The sequence below is a fragment of the Cyrtonyx montezumae genome, unplaced genomic scaffold (genome assembly GCF_038088225.1).
Source record: "Cyrtonyx montezumae isolate F1298 unplaced genomic scaffold, pur_monq_1.0 scaffold_6, whole genome shotgun sequence".
Lineage (NCBI taxonomy): Eukaryota > Metazoa > Chordata > Aves > Galliformes > Odontophoridae > Cyrtonyx > Cyrtonyx montezumae.
Genome location: NW_027072067.1, coordinates 16,761,076 through 16,785,037, shown reverse-complemented (window position 1 = coordinate 16,785,037; position 23,962 = coordinate 16,761,076). Strand labels below are relative to the sequence as shown.

The 23,962-nt window shown below is 41.0% G+C and overlaps 1 protein-coding gene across 4 annotated transcripts in view; it reads right to left on the bottom strand.

Annotated features, from left to right (window-relative positions):
- Window positions 1-23,962, bottom strand: part of CHL1 (cell adhesion molecule L1 like) — a 64,198-nt gene that overhangs the window by 12,189 nt on the left and 28,047 nt on the right. For all 4 annotated transcript variants that reach the window (XM_065749410.1, XM_065749406.1, XM_065749409.1 and 1 more), the window contains exons 5-19: window positions 22,706-22,828; window positions 21,546-21,716; window positions 20,000-20,047; window positions 18,041-18,161; window positions 15,578-15,762; window positions 10,918-11,049; window positions 10,438-10,575; window positions 9,747-9,858; window positions 8,923-9,089; window positions 7,730-7,895; window positions 6,516-6,640; window positions 3,908-4,009; window positions 3,502-3,699; window positions 2,449-2,519; window positions 115-337 (exon numbers count right to left, since the gene is read on the bottom strand). In XM_065749410.1, coding sequence (XP_065605482.1) covers window positions 115-337; window positions 2,449-2,519; window positions 3,502-3,699; window positions 3,908-4,009; window positions 6,516-6,640; window positions 7,730-7,895; window positions 8,923-9,089; window positions 9,747-9,858; window positions 10,438-10,575; window positions 10,918-11,049; window positions 15,578-15,762; window positions 18,041-18,161; window positions 20,000-20,047; window positions 21,546-21,716; window positions 22,706-22,828 — 2,082 coding nt within the window. The remainder of the gene's footprint in view (window positions 1-114; window positions 338-2,448; window positions 2,520-3,501; window positions 3,700-3,907; window positions 4,010-6,515; window positions 6,641-7,729; window positions 7,896-8,922; window positions 9,090-9,746; window positions 9,859-10,437; window positions 10,576-10,917; window positions 11,050-15,577; window positions 15,763-18,040; window positions 18,162-19,999; window positions 20,048-21,545; window positions 21,717-22,705; window positions 22,829-23,962) is intronic.

The window sequence follows — 23,962 nt, the reverse complement described above, 5'->3', positions numbered from 1 at the left end:
AGTCAAAACTGGGGTTACACGTGGAAACATGGCATCACTTATGAATGAATTTACAATGCCCAAGAGCTGAGGGCTTGCATTAGTTCTCAGAGTACAAAAGTTCCCATTACTCACTGTCCTCTCCCGAATATCCAGTGGTAATGTTTGGTTCAGGCCCAGCTCCTAAATTATTTATTGCTTGGACCTTGATCTCGTAGGGCACGAAGGTGGGGGTGTTCCTCAGAGTCAGGGAGTGCTTCTTCACCGTTTCCTCATTCCATTCGGTCTCAACACCCTGCTGCCTCCAGCTGACTCTGTACTCCAGCCCTGGCCCATTCCGTTCCATGGGCTTCAGTGGCTGTGGAATAATGGGAAAAATTAAGAGACAGCCACAAGTTGTGATTACGTATTTATTTCCTGCTTCCTTTTGGCTTTGCATTTTTACTTTTTTACTGGGATGTAAAACGACATGTCTTTTTGCACCACTAAAATGCATATTGTAGCATAAGGCTGTTTGTGCCTTTCAGTACAGCTAAAATGCATTTTATCTTGGAATGTTATGTAGCACAGCAATTTGGGTCATTAAAATTTAGATTTGTTCTAAATATGCACGAAATGCTTGAAACTGAGCCTGGACATTTAATGGGCCACTGCTGTGCTACTGGTTTTTACTGATCAACTGAGGAATTCATCACAGCGTGGTTCTTGTCTAATTAACATGAATTTGTAAAGTATTAGAATACACACAGCAATGGTCTGTCATGACACATTCTCCAACTGAGTTCATTTCTCTGAAAAGGTATCTCTTTCCTTAATGATATTAATTGGTCACACGTGCTACCCAAAAAATGATGGGGGTTGGGAAGTACTCAATTTCCCACCACACAGTCTACTCTCAGTAATATTTAAATGATACGTTATACATATCAAATACTTCACATCTGCTATTTAGCCAAGCCACATGTAGAGCCCAGATCAGCATGCCTTGATCAGAGAAGCTTTCTAAAAGGCAGTGCACCTCCACAGCCAAGATCCCAGCATGGGAGCATGGGATTTACAAGAGAAACTGGAGAAATAAAAATTTCTACTCAAAAATAACTTCTCATTCGAACTTAAAATTCAGTGCTGCTTGACTCTTATTTTGATCTCCCTTAATGCTGCAAATCCTTGGCTGAAAAGCTAGTCACTAATGCTCATCTGGTTTCCTAATCCAAAGTAGGCAGATTAACATCATTTTTCAGCTTTTGTCTGCCAGAAATAGGGTTTTTTTTTAGCATATTCAGTGCCTAGCATTTCTTCTGAAAAGCATGCAGGACAGACCACAAATAAAAGAATATCCCTCTTAGGACACTGAAATGATTCAACAAGATTTAACAAAGCCTGTCCATCCCATTCTTTCTCTTTAGTCTCAATTTTCACTTTTACTTTTGCCGTGTCTAAGCTGGGAATTACTGGCTGTCTGGCAGGGAGGATGGCCAAGCTTTCCTCCCACTGCTGTTCCCAGCATCGCCTGCCCATGCTGAGCACCACCTCTCTGCACTGCTTCCAAGAAGCAGACTCTTCTTCTCTGACCCTGGACTATGTCATCCAGCAAAAATCCACATCCAGATCCAAGTCAAAAGATCTAGAGGGCCGTCTCCTCTTTGGCATGATTATAGCCTGGTGGGGATTCACACTGGGGAAAGGTTCATTGTTCTTTGCTGTGAGCAGCAGATTGAGAAGTAAATCTCATGTAAATTGAGTTTAATTCAAGCTGCAAAAAATACATCTCTTTCTGCAATTGCTGAAACTTGAGTTAAATGAAGGAATATACATCTCTCTAAATGGTTGGCACAGAAGCTGTAAGCTTAAAAAGCCAGAGAAATTGAAGACTGGAATCCACCCTCAACACTTGTACCCAATTCTTTTGACACACACTTAGGACCTATATCCACACTCCTTTAGCTTGTCAGTGCAGAAATTCAAGCTCATGTTCTCTTGGCCAACTGATGCGAGTCAAACAACACCCTTCCTCCCTGGCCTCAGCTGCTCCTCCTGCAGAGCAGAGTTGAGGCCACAGTTACTGAAAGAATTGCCTTGCATGCAAGATGCAGAGAAGAGGAGCATACTCTGGGCAACTCTCCACGTCCATACAGGGTTTCTCTACTTTTTTAGAGCCTACAAAGTTTAGATGAAAAAGATTTACCTTTTGAAACAAAAATGGAAGTAGAAGAGGAAAGCCAGAAGGCATTTAAGACAACTATAACTTTGCCTTTCACTCCAGTACCATCGATGATCTCACCTATGGAATTAGTTAACGCTTTCTAAAGGAAGGGGAGATTAAGACAAGGGATTCATTATCTCTCTTTTTTTTTTTTTTTTTTAATGTGTTTATATTAAAACATCCTGATCAAATCCATGCTTGAATTTTTGCTTGAAGAGAGAACCTGTCCTTGATACTGTAGCAACTAACAGACACAACTGCATTACCTCCCATTTCATCACCATTTCATTTGGTTCAGAAGCTTCAACTCGAATGTTTTCTGGGTTCTTGTCTGGAGCTGGAATCAGAATGAATGAGGTTAGTTTGCATATTCCTCTCTTTATTTGTAGTTATTATTTAAATGTTAAAAAAAAAAAAAAAACCCTTTTCTTATTTCAGCATTACTGAGAGTGAAAGACACCTAAACAAAGAATGTTCATGAGATTAATTACTTGGATCAGCAAAGCTGCTGAGAATGAAAAGTGTTGCTTATGCAGTTTTGATTCTTAAGTGCCCATGTTGTTTGGAGCCACCAGCTAACATGAAATTGTGACTTTTGGATTTCAAAGCACCAGATGTAGGGAGATTATCAGGATGACATTTTTCTCCCTGCGGGGATAGGAAACAGAAGGTGTATCATTAGTGGGGTGCACACAGCTGAAAAGCTGGAGGACCTGGAATTGAAGTGAAAGGTGGGGAAAAGAAAAGAAAGGAAATTGCTGGGCATGCAAACTCTGGGCTGAACAGTTGGCCTCTAAAATAATTTTCAGGGACACAATATTTTCTGTTACAGTGAGAAATGCACTGTGAAAGAACATTTCTGACAAGCCAAGTACTGCTGAAAGGCTCCCCATAAATCTTGAAGATCCTCTCCAGCATCTGTTTATCTGTAAATGCTTGCAATAGGCCTTAAAGGTGCACAATCAGCAGAGCTCAAGAAAGCTTTTTGCTGTAGGTGCCTTGGTAGCAAACATGCTGATAACCAAAGCAGCACAAATTCCTCAGTTTGGCATGCCCATGCTGATGGAGGTAGCTGCAGGGCAAATCTCCTCTTCGGGCAAACTACTGCTTTGGCATACAGGACAGCTGGGTTTGGCCAGAAAGGATTTGTGGTGCGCAGAGTGCTTTAGTTTCTCATCTCCTAGCACGTGCATCGAGCAGAAAAAGCAGCACAAGGGGCTCTGACTTCTTCAGAGCTCTCAGAAGCTCACGAGGGTAATGCTGTTCCCAGCAAAGCACTACAAATATTAATATTTAGAAACCTAGATGGCAGTGTTTACCAGCTGGAGGTGTCGAGTAGCGCAGCGATGGTTTACTGGGCTGGCTCCTTCCAACAGCATTCACAGACATGACACGGAACTGGTAATTGGTGTAAGGGGACAGGGACAGAAGGGTGGTGGTGGTGTTCCCTGGGGCTCGGGCCAACTCCTGCCACCTCCCCGGCTCCCACCGGCTCTCTTCAAACTCTATAATCGACTCTGGAGAAGAGAGGAAACAAAGTAGAGGGAAAAAAAAAGAACAGTGCCAATATAAACTGCTTCTGAATAGAAGGATGGAAATGGAGCAAATTAACTGTCATACTAAAACCAATTAAGCACGGCATTGAGCAGAGTTTGTTTATTCTGACAGCCCTGATGTGCCATTATGTTAAATGACGTATGATGATGCTACTGAAATCCTTCATACCATTAACAGGGCTGTTGTGGCTGGCCCCAGCTTTCCAAGACAGCCGAACACTTCGGTTTTGATGTTCTGAGAGCTGCAGGTCTTCTGGTGGGTCAGGAACATCTGAGAGACAGGAAAAGACTGTCAGGAGCAAGCCAATTACTTCTATTTATTTTGGCATTTTGGAAAGGACTGGAACAGAAAGCTTTGGTGAAGACAGTGGTACAACACCTCCTGATTTCAAAGTGGACAAGATCAGAAAAGCAGGAATTGCTTTTAAAGATTCTGCTTCGTAACTGAAACGCGCTGAATCTTCTGGCCCTGCTTTCTCCCCTATAAATGCAACATCCCTCTTTAAGTGCTTGTCCAACTGCTCTCATTATTGTGCTTGGAGCAACAGATTTTTCTTCTCAAATCATCACTAAGATCTATTGAATCATTAATAGATATTGACAGTGTTCAGCAGAAAGTTATGTCAGCATCACTTGGATTTACTCTTAGCAAACTAGAGTGCTGGAAGGGGACTCAGCGCTGACAGATATTGAACCTTGCCTGTTAGAGTGAAAGGGTAACATTCATTATCCCAGCCATGGGAACCTATATTAAAAGGAAACAAGAAAATTCATTACCTGCCAGCTCAACTTGTGCTGTCCTGAGAATACGTTAGAGTCGGCTGTATATTTGGTGTGGTAAGTGCACTGCATCTCCTGGGGACAAAAGTGAGACTACCCAGCACAAGGCTGCTCTGATGATGCTCTGCAAACATTAAAGCTCACTTTTCGTATACATGGCTGACAATTTGCAGTCTGATTATATTGGATTAGTTTGGAAATTGGATTGCCTAAGGCCTGGTGCAAAAGAACAATTTCTCAAAGCAGGAGGCTGCTGGTAACCTCTCATCCCTCCACAGTCACACACGCTGCAGTCCTGAACACAAAGCTGCATTCACCACAGCCTCAGAGCTGATGCAGGAAATGCTTCCTGGTCCAGAGGCTAGTTTCAAAATTTAAGAACATTGTGGACCAAGGAAATTAGATTGCAGAGCTCTTGATGGGTGCTTGACCTCCTTCTGCCCTCGTGTTCCAACTGCATTTTTGTCTGACAGTGTCATTTCTTACAGCAAATACAACTGGCTCGATAAACAATGCTGCCCCTGTCATTGTGAAAGCAAGGAAGAGGGAACGGACAGAATTCTTCAAATTACAATCCTGAGTTTTCTTGTGTGCCTTGAGGCACATCAAAAGGTTTTAAAGGTTATGATTTTTTTGGTGTTAGCCTTCTTTACATTTCTTTCCCATATTTCCGTGGGAAAACCAGGAAAGCATAATTTAATCTACAGGTATTTTGCTATTCTACACTTGGAGTGTATATGGGGCTAAAATTTTGAATATTCACTCGAAGGCAGTGATGGTGAATCCTTGAGGCATCCAACCTGCTGTCTGTTCATCAATAATAAAACATACAGGTAGAAGAACTCTAGCTGAATACTTCCTTTGCCCATTTCTTGTATATCCAGCTGTTCCACACTCAGCTCTTTAGTCATCTCACTAGTCTTTCACTGCAAAAGAAGCTTGAATTTTTCATTTGGAAAATAATAGATACTATTAATCCACCAAGACCGTTCTTACATACAATATAAAAGGAAGAAAGAGCAAAAAATTGTTTTCCCTCTATTGCAAATAAAATGTATTATGAAGTTTTCGTAAGTAATGTAAGATATAGTTTACAAACATCTTGAATTATATGGCACTAAAGAACACTAACATAAATAACATGCATAGCATCTTCTTAATTTACTGTTTACTAAAAGATAACATTAATTTAAAGCGTGAAAAAATCCTGAATGTCAGATTGTCTTTGCTCTATTGCAAGTATTGCTGAAAATCAACAGAAATAAATATATATACCCTTGAAATTAAAATGATACAGAAGTTCCCTGCAAAACAACATTCTAGCAATTAACTAATGCCCTTAGGTAACTAGTAGAAACTGACAGTGCATCTCTGCACAGTCCCCTTAATTCTGAGTGGTCTTTCAGGCCAGGACACTGGTGGTAAGGATGCTCTACAAGGCCAAGCTGCAGGCTGCATGGGTCCAGACCTTTCTCTGTTATGAACTTGCTGTTTCCCACTGGGTTATAATTTATGCCCACAGAGATTATTGGTCATTTTACATGTTTAACTTCTCTTCTGGTGAATTGGACATCTAAACATCATTGTTATGCATTTCTTCCTCAAAGCATAGTCCAAGTGATGATCAGCACAGAAGTCTTCAGTATAAAATGCTGTGAAGAACTGATCAATGACTTCAAAGCAGAAGCAATAACATTTTTAATATGCTATTATACTTCCAGCCTGGACAAGCTCTTACAGTTCTGGGTGACTCCTGAACTGAGAACAACTGCTAACTAGTCTTACAGATGACTTGACTAAACAGAAAGCAAGTGTTTGCTTCAGCATCCCCATTCCTGCAAATATAAAGATAGCTTAGTTAAGAACGTTGTTATCTGAGCTCAGCAAGTGAGGAGCATGTTGGATCTAGGTCACTGAGGTAACTGAAATGGATGAAAGAATGAAATATCAGAAGTACTGCACTGAGCTGCATGCATGCCAGGAAAATATCCACTTACCAAGAACAATTAACCGTGTCTTGGCGGTGACACTGTCAAGAGAAGTGGTAGCCACACACGTGTAAACACCTTGGTCCTCCAACATCACATTTGATATGAACAGCGTATCCATGTCCATAATTATCCTATAGGGAAAGGAAGGGCAAGTGCAAATAGAAAAAGTAAAATCTGCAAGACAAACATACAATAGACTGACATCGTTCATTGAAAAGCTGTTCAAGAAAAGCTCAGTAAAGGAACATTTTGAACAACATAAATGCACATCAGGTCTATTTTTTTTAAATGTAATTGTATTATCTACTGTGATATAAACTATCACTTGCATTTTCTAACAATTCAGACTCAATGGCCTGAAGTTGGCATGCCTCTCTTGATCTGAAAAGAGATACATTGATATGCATCAGATGAGGATTTGGAACACAGGGTTTGGATGCATCTCTAATGACAGGTCTTAATGTATAAATTTTTAATAGGGCTGAATAAAACTGAATGTTCCCAGCCCACTGGTCTCATGCTCCAGGGGCAGCTGGTATCAACCCTGGGTTCCATTGGGTTGAAAACCAATCAAGTGTTCCCCTGGCTTTACCTCCCCACCCTCATCAGGACCCTCCTCCACCTCTCCTGCACTGCAGTGTTTAGGAAATCATCTGTCTGCTAGAGCTAATTAATAAAGACAACTGAGAGGCCACTGTGGGACTCCTCATACAGAATAAAGGCTGAGCTCCATCCCATTACAGTCAATGGAAATACAAGAGTAGACAAAAATTCAGCCTGCACTTGGACTTCCCTACTCGTGTAGGAAAAACTCATTGACTTGATCCCAGAAACATGTTTTCTTTTCACTCTAACATTACAAAGACTCACTTTGGCCAGCTATAAAACACAGGATAATACTAGATCAACTGAAGCGGGGAGACAGAACTCCAGTTGACTCCACAACAGTTAGTTTTGTTTTTGAATTAAACATTTTTTGTGGCATACTGTTATGATAGTGAGACAGGATAAATAAAATAATTTGCCTGCCATGGCTACAGGTGCATGTATATTTATACGTATATAAAATGCAGATCTATTCACGTGTCAACTGAAAAATTCTCACAAACAGAAATTTACATTTCAAGCTATTAAGTGCTATGTTTATTAATACCTCTGCTCCAGCACTGCACAGCATATTTCAGCTGAGCTCAAGAAAACTCTTGTTCTTCCCTGCTTACCTGCTATCTTGTATGCTGCTGGCTGACAGCTCATATCCATCTTTCCTCCAGGATAATTTGAAGCTGCCTTTCAAGTGTGAATCATACTCAGACTGACATTTCAATAAAATTGAATGTGATTTCAACACTTGGGGGTTCTTTGGAGTAACGACAATTTTTGTAGCATCTGGTTGATCACAGAAAACACTTCGATTAGGAGAGAGAGATTATTACATCAAATTTTCACCAAGCACTTCATATATAAGAATCAACCTCAGGAACAACGATCATGTCTTTATCTATCTACCTGTATACAAACAGTTCAAGTGAAGGAGGCTGGTTTTGAAATGGGGATATGACAGGATATAATTTTCTATCTTGGAAAGCTCTTTTTTTTTTTTAGCTCTGTCCAAACCAAAGTGTTCCAGGAAACAAACAAACAAACAAAAACAAAACAAAAAAAACCAACAAACTTACACATGTAGAGAAACCCACCAAAAAAACATAAACAAAAAACCCCAAAAAACCCACAGATGAGAATTCCAGTTAGAAGATTGTCATGAAATGGATGATTAAAAGAAAAAAGCAGGAGTATGATTTTTATGTCCAATTGCCATTTGAAACAGCAATAGCTTTGGCAGTGATCCAAGAAAAATTACAAGCTTATTAAAGTCAAGTGAGAAAAAATACGGCAATCAAGTTTGTTATTTTAATTGCCTCTAATTTGAATGCAGAAACAGATGAGTAAGTGGGAAGAAAGCACTTCTCTTTACAGTGAAATATTGCTTTGTGGCAATTTCATTGTACAATTTCATGTTTGTTATGACTGTAAAACTTACAAAGCAAAGCGACTGGCCTGAAGTGGAACACAAAAAAGACTTTTTTTCTTCAGTTAATTGCAGCAAATCTGAATCTCAAAGTCTATTTGATGGATGCGCTGAGCATTTAAGTTGTTTTTGTTGGCAAGGCCTAATTCCTAAAAAACTTTGTATGCAACTCACCATCCTGAACCAGTGTCCTCAACAGAAAATAGCCACCCCAGCCATGACCCCAGGGAACATGCCCAACCAACCAACCAAATCCTTGAAAACAGAATTGGAGCAGCAGATATATATCTGAATCTTATAGTCAAAGCTCCCTCACTCATCCTGCAGCAATGCACTTGGTGTGCAGAATATATGTTTATTAAATTTGGGAGATAAGTGAGGTATTACCTCTTATATCAAGATTTGCTGTGATTGCTCTTTTTCCAACAGAATTTGCAGCCCAGCAAGCATACGATCCCGAATCTTCCTTCTTTGTTTCTTTGATTTCTAGGGTGCCATTCTTATTTAATTCGTAGCGTAATGCTGAGAGTGGTTCTATGCTATCATCCTTAGTCCTAAAGAGAACAATAATAGGTATGGCTAATTTCAGTGATTGTAGTATAATCATCAGTTAGAAGATAACATAGGGGACATAATGAGTTCAGAGTTGGCATTTCAGCTTACCCACATGCAGGCAAATCATAAAGGGACATAAGCTTCCTGCAAACCTAAAAAATACTGACAGTGTCTAGCAAGAAACAGCCTTTAATCCATAACTGCCATGTGTAACTTTATTGCAACTGTCAACTGCTGTGTCAATCCAGCGATTTCCAGCCATGTGGAACCACTTCCAGGTAGAGGCATGCCTTAAATCATTGCCTTTCCAACTCAGCAATATGTCCAAACTTCAAAAGTTACCAATGTTAAATTAAGGCTGATGAGGCTGTAGCAGGATTTGGTTACCTACAGCTTGATTCTGTTCGGTAAGTATCACAACACCTCTTTGAGGACTTTCATTAACCTCTCATTTATTAAAAAATTAATATAAACATATACACGTGTCAGATCTTATATGCACGTGTCAAATCTAGAAAGGGAGTATATTTAAACAAAGATACTCATATTAAACACAGTCTTGCTAATTTTAACTCCACAAAACCTGCTCATTTTTCAGTGTTTGGGAAGCCTGGATGAACTTATTCCACATGAAAAAGTCATTCTCAAAAGCTTACCATCTAATATCTGCTGCAGGCGAGGCAAAAATCTCACAGTGCAGGAAGGCACTGTAGCCAACAACTGCAGCATAGTTTTCACCATCTGAAGTCAGGATTAAGGGAGCAATGTCTGCAAAACAGAACACAAAACAAGCAGCACTACAGTTCAGAACTGGGCTATAAATATGACCCCAGCATCATACCCTTTTCCCACCACAGAGGGTTCAGTTGAGCTCTCATAAGCCTCAGCGATAACAGAGGTTGACTGCTGGACATTTCATATCATGAAATCTTGATTTCAAGAGAGAGAACAGTTTCAGTTCTGCTTCCTCTTGAGACCTATCTTATTAAATAAATTCCCATCACAATCTTTCTTCAAACAACAGGCTCAGCCTCACAACCGAAATTAAAGATTAACAATACATAATACATTTAATAATTCAAAAACACAGTTGTGGCCACAATCCGCCCCCCGTTGGTCTTGAGACATCTGAATTCCAAAGGTTTTGAGCCTGAAACAATAACCATCCGTTAAAAATACAAGCACTCAATTTAAGTATTCCTCATCCTCTCTTGTTGCATGTCTGGACAACATGTTTCTTAGAATCTGAGGTCAATATAGCACAACAGTAACGTGACTACAAACCCAAAGCTATTCTGAATGTCTAAGAGTTATCAGTAAACACAAAAGAGGTGGAAGAATACTTACTGAGGACATTCACGTTGGCACTAGCAAGGAGGGTGCCATGCTTGTTGCTGGCCTCACAATGGTACACAGCACTGTCCTGAAGTTGAAGGTTGGTAAGGCTGATCTCCCCATCAGAGATTCTTCCTCTAAAGGTCCTACCTGCAAAGGCCCAGACTGTATCAGGAGATGGTGCTAATTCAGAAGCATGAAAAAAGACCAGAAGTCAGTGAGCATGAGTCCTATCCCATGTTCCCAACGGATGGGAGCAACACTGGGTGAGGAACTCATGGGTACCACCACTCCAAGCCTGCACAGCTTACGCCCCAACTCCTATCTAAGACCATACTAAAATATTTAGTATTAATTAAATAAATATGAATTTATGCCTAAATAGATGTCAAACAAAATGTCATTTGGTGCACTAGGGTTTGTGCATTCCTTGAGCACGACACTGGTGCATCTCACCCATTCCCAACAGGACAATGTCAGATTTTTACTTACTATCAATGGGCATCCCATTCATTTTCCACTGAATGGTTGGCTCTGGGTTGCCAATGGCCTCACAAAGCAGCAGAAGATTCTCTCCCAAGCTGTAAACACCACTTCTGGGCTCCTTAATCCACTGAGGAGGCTCTGCAAGAGGGGATATGGCATGCAGCAGGTGTCACAGTGTAACTCTGCTATTACCATAGTTTTCCAGGAGATGGCAAACGATGTCAGCAGTTCCCACAGCTCCTGGCAGCCTATTGTGCAGCCGTGGCCTATTTCTTACAAATCGACATTAGAAAAGGGAAAACCAACATTAACACCCATCAATTTCTGTCCTTTAGGCTTTGTAAAATGCAAATGCTGGGGGAAAGAGTGTAAGAAATGAGCAGCATTTACCCAAGTGGAAAACAAATGCAAAAAAGATGGGAGGTGAGAAGCTGGGAGTGAGGTAAACCTAATTGTGTCAGCTTTTTCACAAGGACCCTCAGACAGGAGATTGCTGCCTCTGAAATGATGTGAAACCGTTTCAGCAAGTCAAAACACAACACAGACAGCCATTCAGCTGCGAGACTCACTAGACATGAGCAAGTGGCTTGCATCAGCTCGCCCAGGAGGGCAGAGCCCAGTGATGCAGGACCGGTGTGGATCACCTCCATCTGCTCATTTCTGTGTTCTGAGTTTGACACACTGTGCTATTCAGCATCCTGGTTTTCCATCGTGTATTCAGCTCAGATATTGATCTGTATATTAAGGCATGCTGAGACACGGAATGGGAGGATCGCCATCCTGAGGAGCATTTGCCCACAGGGTGGAGGTAGAGGAGCAGCAGTTGGCTGCTGCATTCCCTGTGCCCCCAGCATTGCCAGTTAAACCAGGACAGCTCTGTCCACTGCAGAACAACTTCCGAGCATCAGATATCCAGATCTCATTAGAGAAAGGAACAACCATAGGGAAGGGAAGGGAACTGAGAAAGAAAAAAAACACAAAATGCATCAATCTGATGAAAGCTTTCTAGTTTCTACAGACCAAATGCACTGAGCCTGCCTACGCTGCAGAGGATGGCCTTGATCCAAAATCCAGTCTTGCACTTGGCATTACCTCTCCCTGAGGAGCAGCAAAGTTCCAAGTTTTAATTCCAGACCTGACGCTACCTCTTCTGCTGGCCTGGGCTGATCACTGGACTCTGGCATCCCTCTCTTCCCTATTTGAAAAAGATGAGCTAATGTATGGGAAGCATGAGGATTCATTAGTTAATGCTCATAAAATGCTTTGAAGATTAACAGTGCCGTTGTCTGGTAATGTGTCTCCAGATGTTATCAGTGTGATACACTAAAACAGTGTCATTGCTCATATTCACAGAGATATTAAAAAAATACCCCTGTTCTGTGATAAACAAGACACAAACTCTACCATTCCCATTGCAGAGCTCCCACAAAGAGCTGCTGTTCAGCAATAGCCAAAAAAATAAAGTAAAATTTAAGACACTCAAGCTTATTTAAAGCTTTGACATCTCTGCATTTCATTCACAGCACGGATTTCTTCTCTCTTTAGCACTGGTTGCCCTCCTGCAGCACAGCACACGCGACCGTACTTGTTATGCTTCCTTATATTTGAGTCCAGGAAAAGAAAAATGCATGCAACAGAATATTTTGATTTTGCAGATCTCTTCCTTTCTTTCTCTCTCTCTCTCTCTCACGCACACATTATTGCTTTCATCACAAAGAAAAAAAAATAGGTCAAAGTCATGGAGGTGAAGAGGAGGGTAACACTCCTGATGATTCCCCCCCCCCCCCCCCTCAGTGTGTCTGCCACAGGCACAGTACTTGAGACAAGATGCTCCATTGTTTCAGAGGAGGTCAGACACCAAGCACAGCCTCCATACAAAGCACACTTCCTATTTGCATCTGTCCATTCACCTCTGAAAGTCAACTGCAGCTGTATTCCAATACTGCTTTCCTTTCTCAGCATGGCAATCGCTGTGGTTGCCCCAAGGAAGTGATGCAACTGTGAAGTTTCAGTCAATGAGATTTTGTCAAGTATGAAATGCAATTTCACAGAAAGGTTGAAGAACTTCTCTTCTTTGTGGCTGATATGCTATACTGCTTCTAAGTATATAAAAGGCAATAATAACAAAATATACACTTACACTTTAACAACCAGTGGTTGGACAATCAAATTGTTAATCCTCGTGAGTAAAATAGCATAGCAAATGTTTCACCACATAATATATTCTTACTGGTGAGAGTCATAAATGTGGTGCAAGTAATCAACAGATCTCTGCTTTTTATGCAAATATAATGATAGATCTGAAAATAGAAAGGATTTAAATGGTAACCAAGCCCATTTCTTGTGCAATAATACAAGATCCTCTACACCTCAAACAAAGGCTGCTTTTAATTTCTCTGCAAGAGCAGCATTTCTGAGCAGAGTTCAGCTTGTGATCCAGAATATCCTCCAGACCAGCCTAAGCAGACATCTTCCATCCTGTGTTTATAAAGCCAATTAGTGCTGCCTGATGAGAATTGCTTTGCACTTGTGCTTACCAAAGCCCATCCTTTTTATTCCAGACCATTTTCCCAATTTGTCAGTATCACTTCAAATTCTCCTTGCATCTTCCCAAGGTCTGGCAATCCATCCCACTTTAGAGTTATCATCTTCAGATGCAGACACAGTTATCACCTTGGGGTCTGCATTCCAGCTGCAACAGCTTCCCCATGAAACACACAGAACTACAGCTTGAGTGCCATTAAACCAACCACCCATCTATCTGCCTCACACTATTTTCACCTACTATATTTTTCTCTAGCTCAGTAATGAAAGTATTACAAGATATAGCTGCAAAGGCCCTTAGCTATTCTATCATTACTATAATTAATCATTATATTGTAATGATTATTTCTATTAAACACAGCCTTGAAGCCTCAGTCAAGACCAAGACACCATTAGATCAGATACTGGCAAGACTTTGAGGTTATATATGTTAGGCTTGGGGGATTATAAGTAATAATTGAATAAATAAACATTCTCAGTCAAGACAATTTGAGGGCTTACTTCAATATATATTTTTTTTTATGAATTGTTTTCTCTCTTCTAACAGCAACAGACTTTTGGTGCCTCTTCTGGTGTTTTAGCTACATCTTCCCTTGCAGAGAGATTAAAATATTCAAGCAGTCAGGCAATTTGCTGGCTGAATATTTTCATACGCTTGGCTATGGTCGCCGGAATCTTTGCCCTCAGAGTACTGCAGGATAAGTAAGTGGGCTGCATGAAACTATCATAACTTCAAACGGTTATTTAGAAGTCTGGTGTGTTGGTTTGAGAGCCTAAAATATCAGAAAGAAGAACAGAAGTGACATAGTGCAGGAACGATAGCAAAATCTTGATTTATACATCAGCATTAGATTGAGCATAGTTGGCAGTTAATAACTTGAGATAATTTTTCTTCCATATTTAATTTTCTTCACCTTGCATACATCCCTTGAGAACTGCCTGTCAGGCATGAGGATGTCCTACATCAGCAAAACCTCCCTGAAACCAACTGAAATTAATAATGCTCACTTCCCCCAACTTAAGATTTGCCCTTGAGTGTGCACATGCGAGTTGCAGCAAGAATGATGAACATGCCCATCTCTGATGAATGTTAATGACGTTTTCTGTTTCGAAATTACAGGAAAAAAGTGCTACTTGTGCTCCTGATACTCTGCATGTGAGGTCCTAATAGGAAAAAATTTCTTCTAGTGACATCAGCCAATGTTAGTTATACAAACGGAAAATGAATTTAATAAGAATTGCAAAAGCATTCTTCACATTGCAATGGTTAGAGCATATTTCTTTCTTCCTTTCTTAAAATACTCGTTTGTTAATGAGTAGGAACAACAATTTGCCTAGAAGATTTCCTTCCTCTAGAGACTGGGAGAAAGAAGGTCAATAATCCGGACTGCTAAATTAATGTTATTTCCTGGTACTATAGTTTTTGCAGCTCCTGCAATTTCTTTGAAGGATTCAATTTTTACAGGCAAGAAAATTATGGCCAGATTGTTAAAATATTCAGCTAGAGCAGAAATGCTCCAAACCATCTGTAATGATTTCTAGGAGTCAGCACTTCCCCTCCATCGCAGCTGAACACTTGCCATGCTCTGGTATCCTCCTCTGCCTCACTTCCAGGAAGGGAGAGAAGACTATGACACACAAAGCTGTGCCAAGTGAAAAGGGAGAGTTTAATTTTGTACGAAGAGAGGAGTGGTACCATATGCGTTTAATTTTGGTGTAAACTACAAAAAGAAAATTGAGCTAAATGATCTGGCCCAGTATAGATATTTTCACTTTTTTAAGATCAAGAAGAATAATTACGTTCTCTAGTCTGACTTTCAGATTAACACAAGACATTTTATTGATACCTCTGCTGGACTAACTTGCATCTTAATGTATTGGATTTATAACTTACACATATACTTATGCTTACTCCTTTGTAAAGCCTTCATGATTTAGGAAAAATCACACATTAATTCTATTCAAAAACCAAACAAACACTCCTTCCTTCACGTTTTCCAGAACTAGAGGGCAGGTTCTACTGGCATAAGCTGATATAATGGTTGAGTTTATGGTTTATATCTGAAGTTCTTATCTACTTCCCATGTTCAAACTAAAAAACTCAGTAAATTGTACTCCTCACCTTCCACGTGAACATGGAATTCATGTTTTGCTCTGCCCACGGGGTTGCTTGCTGTGCATTGGTAGGTTCCTTCATCAGCTGCAGACACGTTTTCTATCTTCAGTACCTTCCCAAATTTATCTGTTACAGGTTTGTCCTTAGGCAAGTTTCCAGTAACTTTGACCCAGCTTAGGTGAGGAGTTGGGCTAGTAATAAAGAAAAAAAAAGATTGAGTTGAATACCAGGACGCTGTAATGCTTCATGATAACACAGCTACTGAAGTTCATGCATATGAGTTGCAAGAAGTTTTCAGTTGTTTGAGCTCTTTCAAAACACCAAGCAACAGTACAGGCTGTACTACAGGCTATGTCTACTCAACATCGTCCCTTAAATTTGAAGGACCTCTATGAATAAAGTCCTTCATAGCACATGGCACAAAGCTGCATTCCTTGTAAATATTGGCATGAACTGTGTCAGAAGGAATGGAGCTCATCTTGTCTGACTCTAAAAGGGCACTCTAGGACAAACAAGGAGGTAAAGACTTCATTGGAGTGACTTCACTCTGCCCTGCTGGGCTAGGAAGATGTCCAGACACTCGAGGTGGCTGAAAATGTTCCTCACGCCTTCAGAAAGCAAGTGGCAGTGACACAGAAATTCAGGACAGACTGCTTCATGCACAGCCCCAGCTGGGATTCACAACCCCGACACCATACACTTTGTTGTATCTGCTTATGCTTGTGTCCATCTGTCATGGTGGCAAAATGCCCAGGCACAAGCTACTCAAAATGCCCAGGTATCAAAAAACTATGGCTTTCCAAGAGCAGTGAGCATAACAGTACAAATGCTCTGCTTCCTGCAAGGGTTCTTTTCCTGCTTGTCTACCGAAGTCTGGCACCACGTTGCCTCAGTGTTGTGTTGAAGGAATGCCCTTCTGACACTGATAGTCAGAGTATAAGGCTTCCGAAATGACACATTGGGAATGTACATATTTCCTTCTTTTGCAATTGGCTGCCCAAGATCTTGGTTTCTTGAAATCTGACTCAGCCTATCCACTTCCCTGATTTGTGGGCGTTTGGTTGGATGGACTTCCACCTATGGCAGAGATGGAGGTAAAGCTAATCATTTTTCTGCCAAAAGCAGAGAATTCAACAAATATTTTATTTTTGCTTAAGTGCTGTATTTTTGAAGCACTGTCATGAAAAAAAGACTCATGATGGAAGAAATAAAGCTCCTCTTGAGTGGAGAATTCATCATCCTTTGAAACTGAGTACTAAAATTAAAAAATGGCTTTTTGTTTCTAAAATAAGAAAAGTTTTCTAGGAATTACTGAACTAAAAACATTTTATTCTTTTGACACGCCTCCAAATAGTGTCTTTTTCTTTTTCTTTTTGGTCTCTTTTTGCGCATGGTATTAGTTTCTGCACATGAAAATTCATATTTGTGTATTTCTGAGGTGATTTGTCTGCTCAGTATCTTGACAACATTATAAACTCATGGCTACGGATTTGTGGCCTGTGAATTAGTTTGATGCACAGTGAATTAGATGAGAAAGTGCTGCAAGAGGGAACTAAAACTCACTGCAGATAGCTGGAGCAAATCCAACCGAGGCAAGTAATTCACCACTTCTCAAAAGATGGCAACCAACTGCAGAGGCATAATCTTGCCAACTCAAATGAGCGACGCCCTTTCAAGTCCACATGGAAAAACAAAATGCCCTAAACACATTTGTTCAGGCAGATAAATATCCTGATTTGGGAACTTTATAGAGGGGAGTTATCTGCCTGCTAACCATAATGTGCATTCACAGACCTGCAGCCCCACAAAAGACCGTGAGAACACAATGATTTAAGCCTTCATTTAATAAAAAGCTCTATCACAAATAAACCAGAAGCAACTGCGCTTTCATCGTGGTTCAGTGGTGGCAGAGATTTTTGCCCTGTCAGTTTCTCTGGTGGTAACTCTTGGGGCAGACTGCTGCATTTGCAAGCAGGCAGTAAAATCAGACAACTGCACTGAGGGTATAGTGGAGCTTATTTCTGCTCTGAGCTACAGCTGCAGGAACAAGGTCCAGAGAGATATTCACAGCTTCATCTTGAGGACCATACTTCAGTGAGCACAGTTCCCTTTCTTTACTTACCTTGTTTTGTCCCATTAATTACAGTAAGAAATAAAATTGCTCTGATCTCATTTCCCAGCACATATTGTCTGCTTGAACCTGTATTATTACAAGCATTACCTGTACTATTACAGGTCTGCTTGACTGTATTATTACACAGAGCATATCCACACTGAGAGGAGCCAGAGCTCTGTGCTGCTTTACAAGGAGCACACTTGCTCTAGGAAAACCTTGCCTAAGTCTCAATTTAAATTTAAACAGGCATATACATACATTTGTAGCAGAATGATATTTAATATATAGTGTTTTCTCTCCTCAATTCTATTTCACAAGGTGATTAAGTCTGAGTTTTATTGCACATTACTCACAGCCCTTCAGCAATACACTCGAGTTGCAGGACACCTCCCTTGATAACAGTGACTGATGAGCTGCTGCCAGCAGATTCAGGAGGGATCAGCAGTTTGGGTTTTCTTTCTTTAATAAAATTTGCTAAAATAGAAAAACATATTTAAGTTAGATTCAAAATCTTAGTACCTTGGCTTATCCTTCCAATACTGTTACTCCAGTCTGAAGCCTTCTGACATCAGTTTCTAAGTTTCCTTTTTGCTTTATATGGTTTAAGATCAAGCCAAGATTCTCTGTTTCTGCTCACAGTCAGAAAATGGTGACAGTGGTAACAGGAGGCAGAGGTACTAGGGAAACTCCATTTCCTATGGTTTCACGTCCAGCTTCCCAGCACTGACCTTTTTCTATCATCTATGCTGGCCAACTGTTGATACACTTGATCTTTCAATTATTGATCTTCTGATGTGCACCATCTTTCTTAGTACCTTTCTTCTGCACTGATTCTCCATCATTTTTAAAACTCAGATAGAAACCCATCTTTCTGACTTGAATATCCCCCCAAAAGTTCCCTTGCTATAATTATTAGATCCACAGTAGTGGAGACACAATTTGTAAAGGAGACTGTTTAAACAATAAAACAAGATTGACCTGCATTTGATTTCAAAAGATCGTTTGTTTCAGCATGCTAAACAATGGCTTCATGATGAAACATGCACAGGGTTAAATGGCTGTCCAGTTATCACTATAATAACAATTGGTACAGTAATGAATAAGTTCCCAGATGGTCCTAGTTCTTCAAAAATAGTCAGTTACGGATGACTTGGTGAAATGCTGTATCTTTCTGAAACATCTTCTGTATTTGTTTTCATTCCCTTGCTGTTTATCTTCTCAAACCTGTGTCAGAAGTGCTCAGAGCTGCAGCAAAACACTTCGGTTTGTCTGGACATGCTCACGTGTTTTTCATCTGCCCTCCACCTCCTGCTGCCAAAGGCAGGCAGGCACTCCTTCACCCAAGCACTCCACACAAGCACTGCCTGTTCTGCTCACAATGACAGTCTCCACTGGACAAGTCCTGAGGATTTATCAGTGCTTTGAACTACCCCACCTTGAAGTACTCAAGGAGGATCCACTTTTCAAAAGCTCCTGTGCTCATTCAGAAGGAGCTGTTTCACGAGTTTCAGATTTGGCATCTTGAAACAGAGGTTCTCAGAAGCAATCTAACCCAACAAATCATCTTCAGAAGCTACATATAGAAATAGAGACTCTCATTTTAAAGTTTTTTCTTTTTTTTTCTTTTAATTAACAGGTTGGTGAACTGGAGGATGCCACCAGCTGCCTTCTGAGCTAGCCACATCACCTGCACAAATTTCAGAGCATTTTCAAAATGCGACTCCACAAAGAAGTGAGCACAGAACAAGGGAAGAGGTGAATCTTCAGGATGAGAAGTGCTTTGTAGGAGTGCTTACCTGTGGTGAATATCAAACAGCACAACACGCAGCCAAAGTGAACCATCTCACGTTCACCCTGTGTATAGCTATAGACGTGCACAATTAACACAGGGCAGCTAAAGCTCTGCAAATCCACACCTTAAGCTCACCCTGGAGTAATGCAGCCCCAGGGTGACCTGTTAGACATGGATTCATAGTTCCAAACCGCAGCAGCTTAATGCCACTGTCTCCTTCACCATCAGAGGAAGACACGGAGCGCCGTGCTCTGACTCCTGCTCTGAACTGATAACACCATCTGACTCCTTACTTACATTACATTCTGAGATGTGAATATTTCTTCCTTGAATAAGAAAACTACCTCTTTGTTAAAAACCCTTCAGATTTCTGTCAAAAAGTACAAGATGAGCAAATTGTACTCCACGGACCACTTAAATCCATCCCATTGCAATAAAAAGCCTTTTGTGATTTTTTTTTTTCCTCTTTTCTTCCTAGGTTCTCAGTGTAAAGGCTAAATAACAGATGCATTCAACTCACCCTTAGTAACTGCAGCATTAGGTGAGCCTGAGTCATTAGCATGCTTAACTGAAATAAATAAAAGTGACAACCAAATACAAACGTGCATAGTTGATATAGAATGGAAAGAAATAACAAATTAAACAAAACAAAGCAATGTCCCCCCCCCAGTGCATTTCTACCATGGAAGAAAAAAAGGAACGAGGAAACAAATCAACAGATGAACAATGAATTTCTCAGCACAAAGAAAATTCTTTATATATATGCAGTATCCTGCAACGTACTTGATGGTGGTATAACCAGCTTGGCACAGAGAAGAGCAGGCAGTCTCCAGCTGAGTGTACCAACACTGTGAATGCATGCCTCACACCTACACTTGCACTCAGTCTCCAGCAGCAGCATGCACGCACCAAAGCCTTTTCCCTTCTGAGACCCAGAATCAAACCCTGCCCCATTTTCTCTAATCTGCACATGCACGGCTGTGGGGCTGGACACATTATAAATGCTATGGAGGGCAATGTTGCATTTCACTATTTATCTCACAGTTAATAACCCAAGATATGAATTAAGCAAGTATTAAGATACACAAACCCAGTGTTAATCATTTATCCTTTTTTTTTTTTTTATCCTAACAAGAAACTCTCAAAATCATATATTAAATATTAGGCTTTCATTCACAAAGAAGAATCTCCTTGGCTTTCTGGGCTACATAAGCCCAAAAGGTCAGAAGCATTAGCAAACAGAAGACTGATATAAAGGGCACGGGCAGCTCTTGTTGCAAACCTTAACTGAATTTATTACAGCCAAAAGAGATTCAAGCAAAACAGGATGGCTTTGCAGCTGCTGTAAGCTGCCTCAGCTCTGCTGGCTTCTGCAGGGCCTTACTCCATTAACAGAGCTGACAGCATGCTCTAAAAATCTCCCAGTGTTTTGCTCTCATATCGTGATTTTCAAGACACTTCGATGCTGCTCCTTGCACATTTGACAAGGAAAATGTTAATGCCCCATGAGTCCCAGTGGCAGCCTGAAAAGGGACCAATTTGCTTCTGGCCTGGAACGTGCTGGCAGCGTGTGCTGCCAATCCAGACCATCACAGCAGTCACTGTTGCACACGTTGAAAATTGGGTCTATTGCTCTTGCTGCTGAGCAGCTGCCCATTTCTCCTTAGAGAAGAGGAGATGGACAGTTGTGCCTCCTTTTTCATGAAACCAAAGGGCACAGAGGCCTCCAGGGCCAAGCCACCAGCAGGGCTGAGCCTGTAGCCCATTCCCTGAGTGCTGTTCTCCCCAGCCCCACAGCTGCACACAGACCAATCAACAGGGCCTGCTCACAGTGATGCAGAGGCAGCAGAGTGCTCAAGACCCATCCAAGTCCCATCAGGGATCACCAGGTAAGCAGCTTTCCCTCCTGCTCCATCACTTTGCATTAAAGAGAGAGCAGGAGGAAGAGCAGTGTACTTTGGGGACCCAACCACTGCATTTGGGGCTCACATATGCATTCACTGATGTCTAGGGAGCCAAAAAAGAAAAACAACAGTAAGCAAAAAACAACACATCCACAGACTTACAACGAGAAACCTTCAGTGTCATTGGCATTTTCTGTACAATGGTTCTCAGTTTTGGAAACGCTGCGAAGCAACAATAATCACTTCTGCTGTCATTTTCTTCCACGTTTGCAAAGTAGAGATCTCCCTTAAGGCTCATGGAGACCCTTTCATCTTGTGGAATGTGCTGCAAATCTAGCAAGAAAAAATAATTATGATACGGAAATGATACTGAGCTGCTTCAGCAGTGTGACTACCAATGCTCTGTTTGTTTCCAGATACAGAACAGAACTTCGATGTGAAAGAGGCAGAAGACCAAGCACAACCCACAGGTTATTCACCAGTACTCAGTGTACAGCATTGTGTGCACAGTTCCTGCTCAGGAGAGAGGATGTATCCATCACGTTTTCCCAATACAAAGGCCAGTAATGTTAATATGGAGGTCACTGTTTGCAGATGTGGCCGAGCACCTGAGCACTTTGCTCTTCTGTAACTACAGATTAGAGCAGGGCAGCATTAGTTTGGACTGGTGAGGCTGTATTGTCTCATTGTTGATGCAGCCAAATGCAGACCTGGGCTAAACATGTATGCCAGGAGTAGAGAGGCTGCCTCGTAAGATCAGAGGTTTAATCTGGCACCCTGTCTCTGCAAGCTCATGGTCAGTATCGAAACAACCCCTTCATGTCACAGCAGTATTTTACTTCAAGAGCCAGTAAATCCTACAGAACACAAATGCTGAAGAAACGTTGAAGAATGCGACAGAAAATCATGTTGAAAGTAAGAAATAATTATGCATACCTGACATCAAAATTGTTTTTCTTACTATCATGAATCAAACATTGGTTTATTCTAAGAGGAAAACAGTAACAATAGACATAATAATGTATTGATACATATTATTTTCTCTGCTGTAAAAGCAGTTGTCTTCCTTACTGGTAGATGTACACACAGATATTTAAGCTCCGCTATGTAACAGTTAATAATACATTCTGTCAGTTTACTCCTCAATTTGCTTCTTCTATGTAAAGACATCTCTATTTCCCTTTTTTTTTTTTTTTATATCAATATCCTGATCTTTTCCCCAGGCACTTGCAGAATTACCACTCCCATCAGTTATAAAACTGCTTTGGCAGACAAATGTTTTGAGCCTCCTCACTTGAAGCGTGTGTGAGTTGTTTACTTACCAATATTCATCCAATAGATATGCAAAGGTGGGATCCCTTTTGGAGGGTTACAGTGCAAGATCACAGAATCACCATGCTCCACATCGAGGGGCTCAATTTTTTCTTTAGGGAATTTTGGTACACCTGTGCAAAAGCAAAGAACCTCCTGTTTTACTGGTACCCTTGGAAATGTTCCCCTTAGTTCCCAATTACCTGGACATCATCATTTGCATCCTCTGCTTTTAGGTATTCCTATTGGTTACCAAGAGTAACAAAGCATTTTACTAAGGCTAAGACAATCTTGTTAGCCCTACTCATTCATTAAGTGATTTGTCTGTGCTGTCCATGAGCTCTGCTCAAGAATTATTTAGCGTATTTATATTCAAATACTGTCATTTATTTGCTCTGCATGGCAGGGACAAGTCAACCTGATGGATAACTGAAATGGGAGCCTAAAATGGGCACAGGGGACACAGTACTGGCAGAATTCTGGAGATATGAAATCAATCTGGGAGTATAGGCTCTTCTGGGAAGTCTTAGGCTAAACAGCAGTTCCCAAAATGCCACTGCAAGTCAGTGCAGGTGAGGACAGACATCAGGAAGCTATTCTGCCTTGTGCTTGGAGTCATCCCAACACTTATCTATCTTCAGAATGAGAAGAAGAGGAAGTCTTGAGTTAAGATAATATTGTCGCCTCATGCCCTCAAGTGTAAAACCTCTGCTGTGCAGATCCTGCAGGGTTTATTGGCAGGCTTGTCCTTCAGGATGCAGAGACAGGCTTGGCACAAGGGAATACATCAGGGGTGCACAAGGAAAGCATTATTTGGGCTTAAATATAGGCTACATAATTAACGGATCGAGGACTCGATTAATTGCCAGGGGAGTCAGCAGACTGCTTAAACCTGAACGATGCTTGGCAAAGCTCATCAACCTGGACAGTATCAGCAGCCCAAAATGCAACTGGAGCACATCCAAGTGAAGAGGAAATCAAGCTGAGCTGGAACCCACCCCGAAGCAGGCACTGGAAGGCTGCAGTTCAGAGATTACTGTGAAGAAATTAGTCTGCAAAACGCAACCACTCCTTAAATGAATTTAACTAAGACAGTTTCAGGGCGGACGCTCTTCTGATTTCAGGCAAGTTCAAACTCATGAAAGTTTCAGTTCAGGCAACTTCATTAAACATTAAAATTAACAGCAATTAAACAGCTACGGAATGAAAGAGTCCTGGCTGTGCAGGGCTAGGCTGGCCCAGCAAGTGCTGCCATCCTGGTGTTCAAG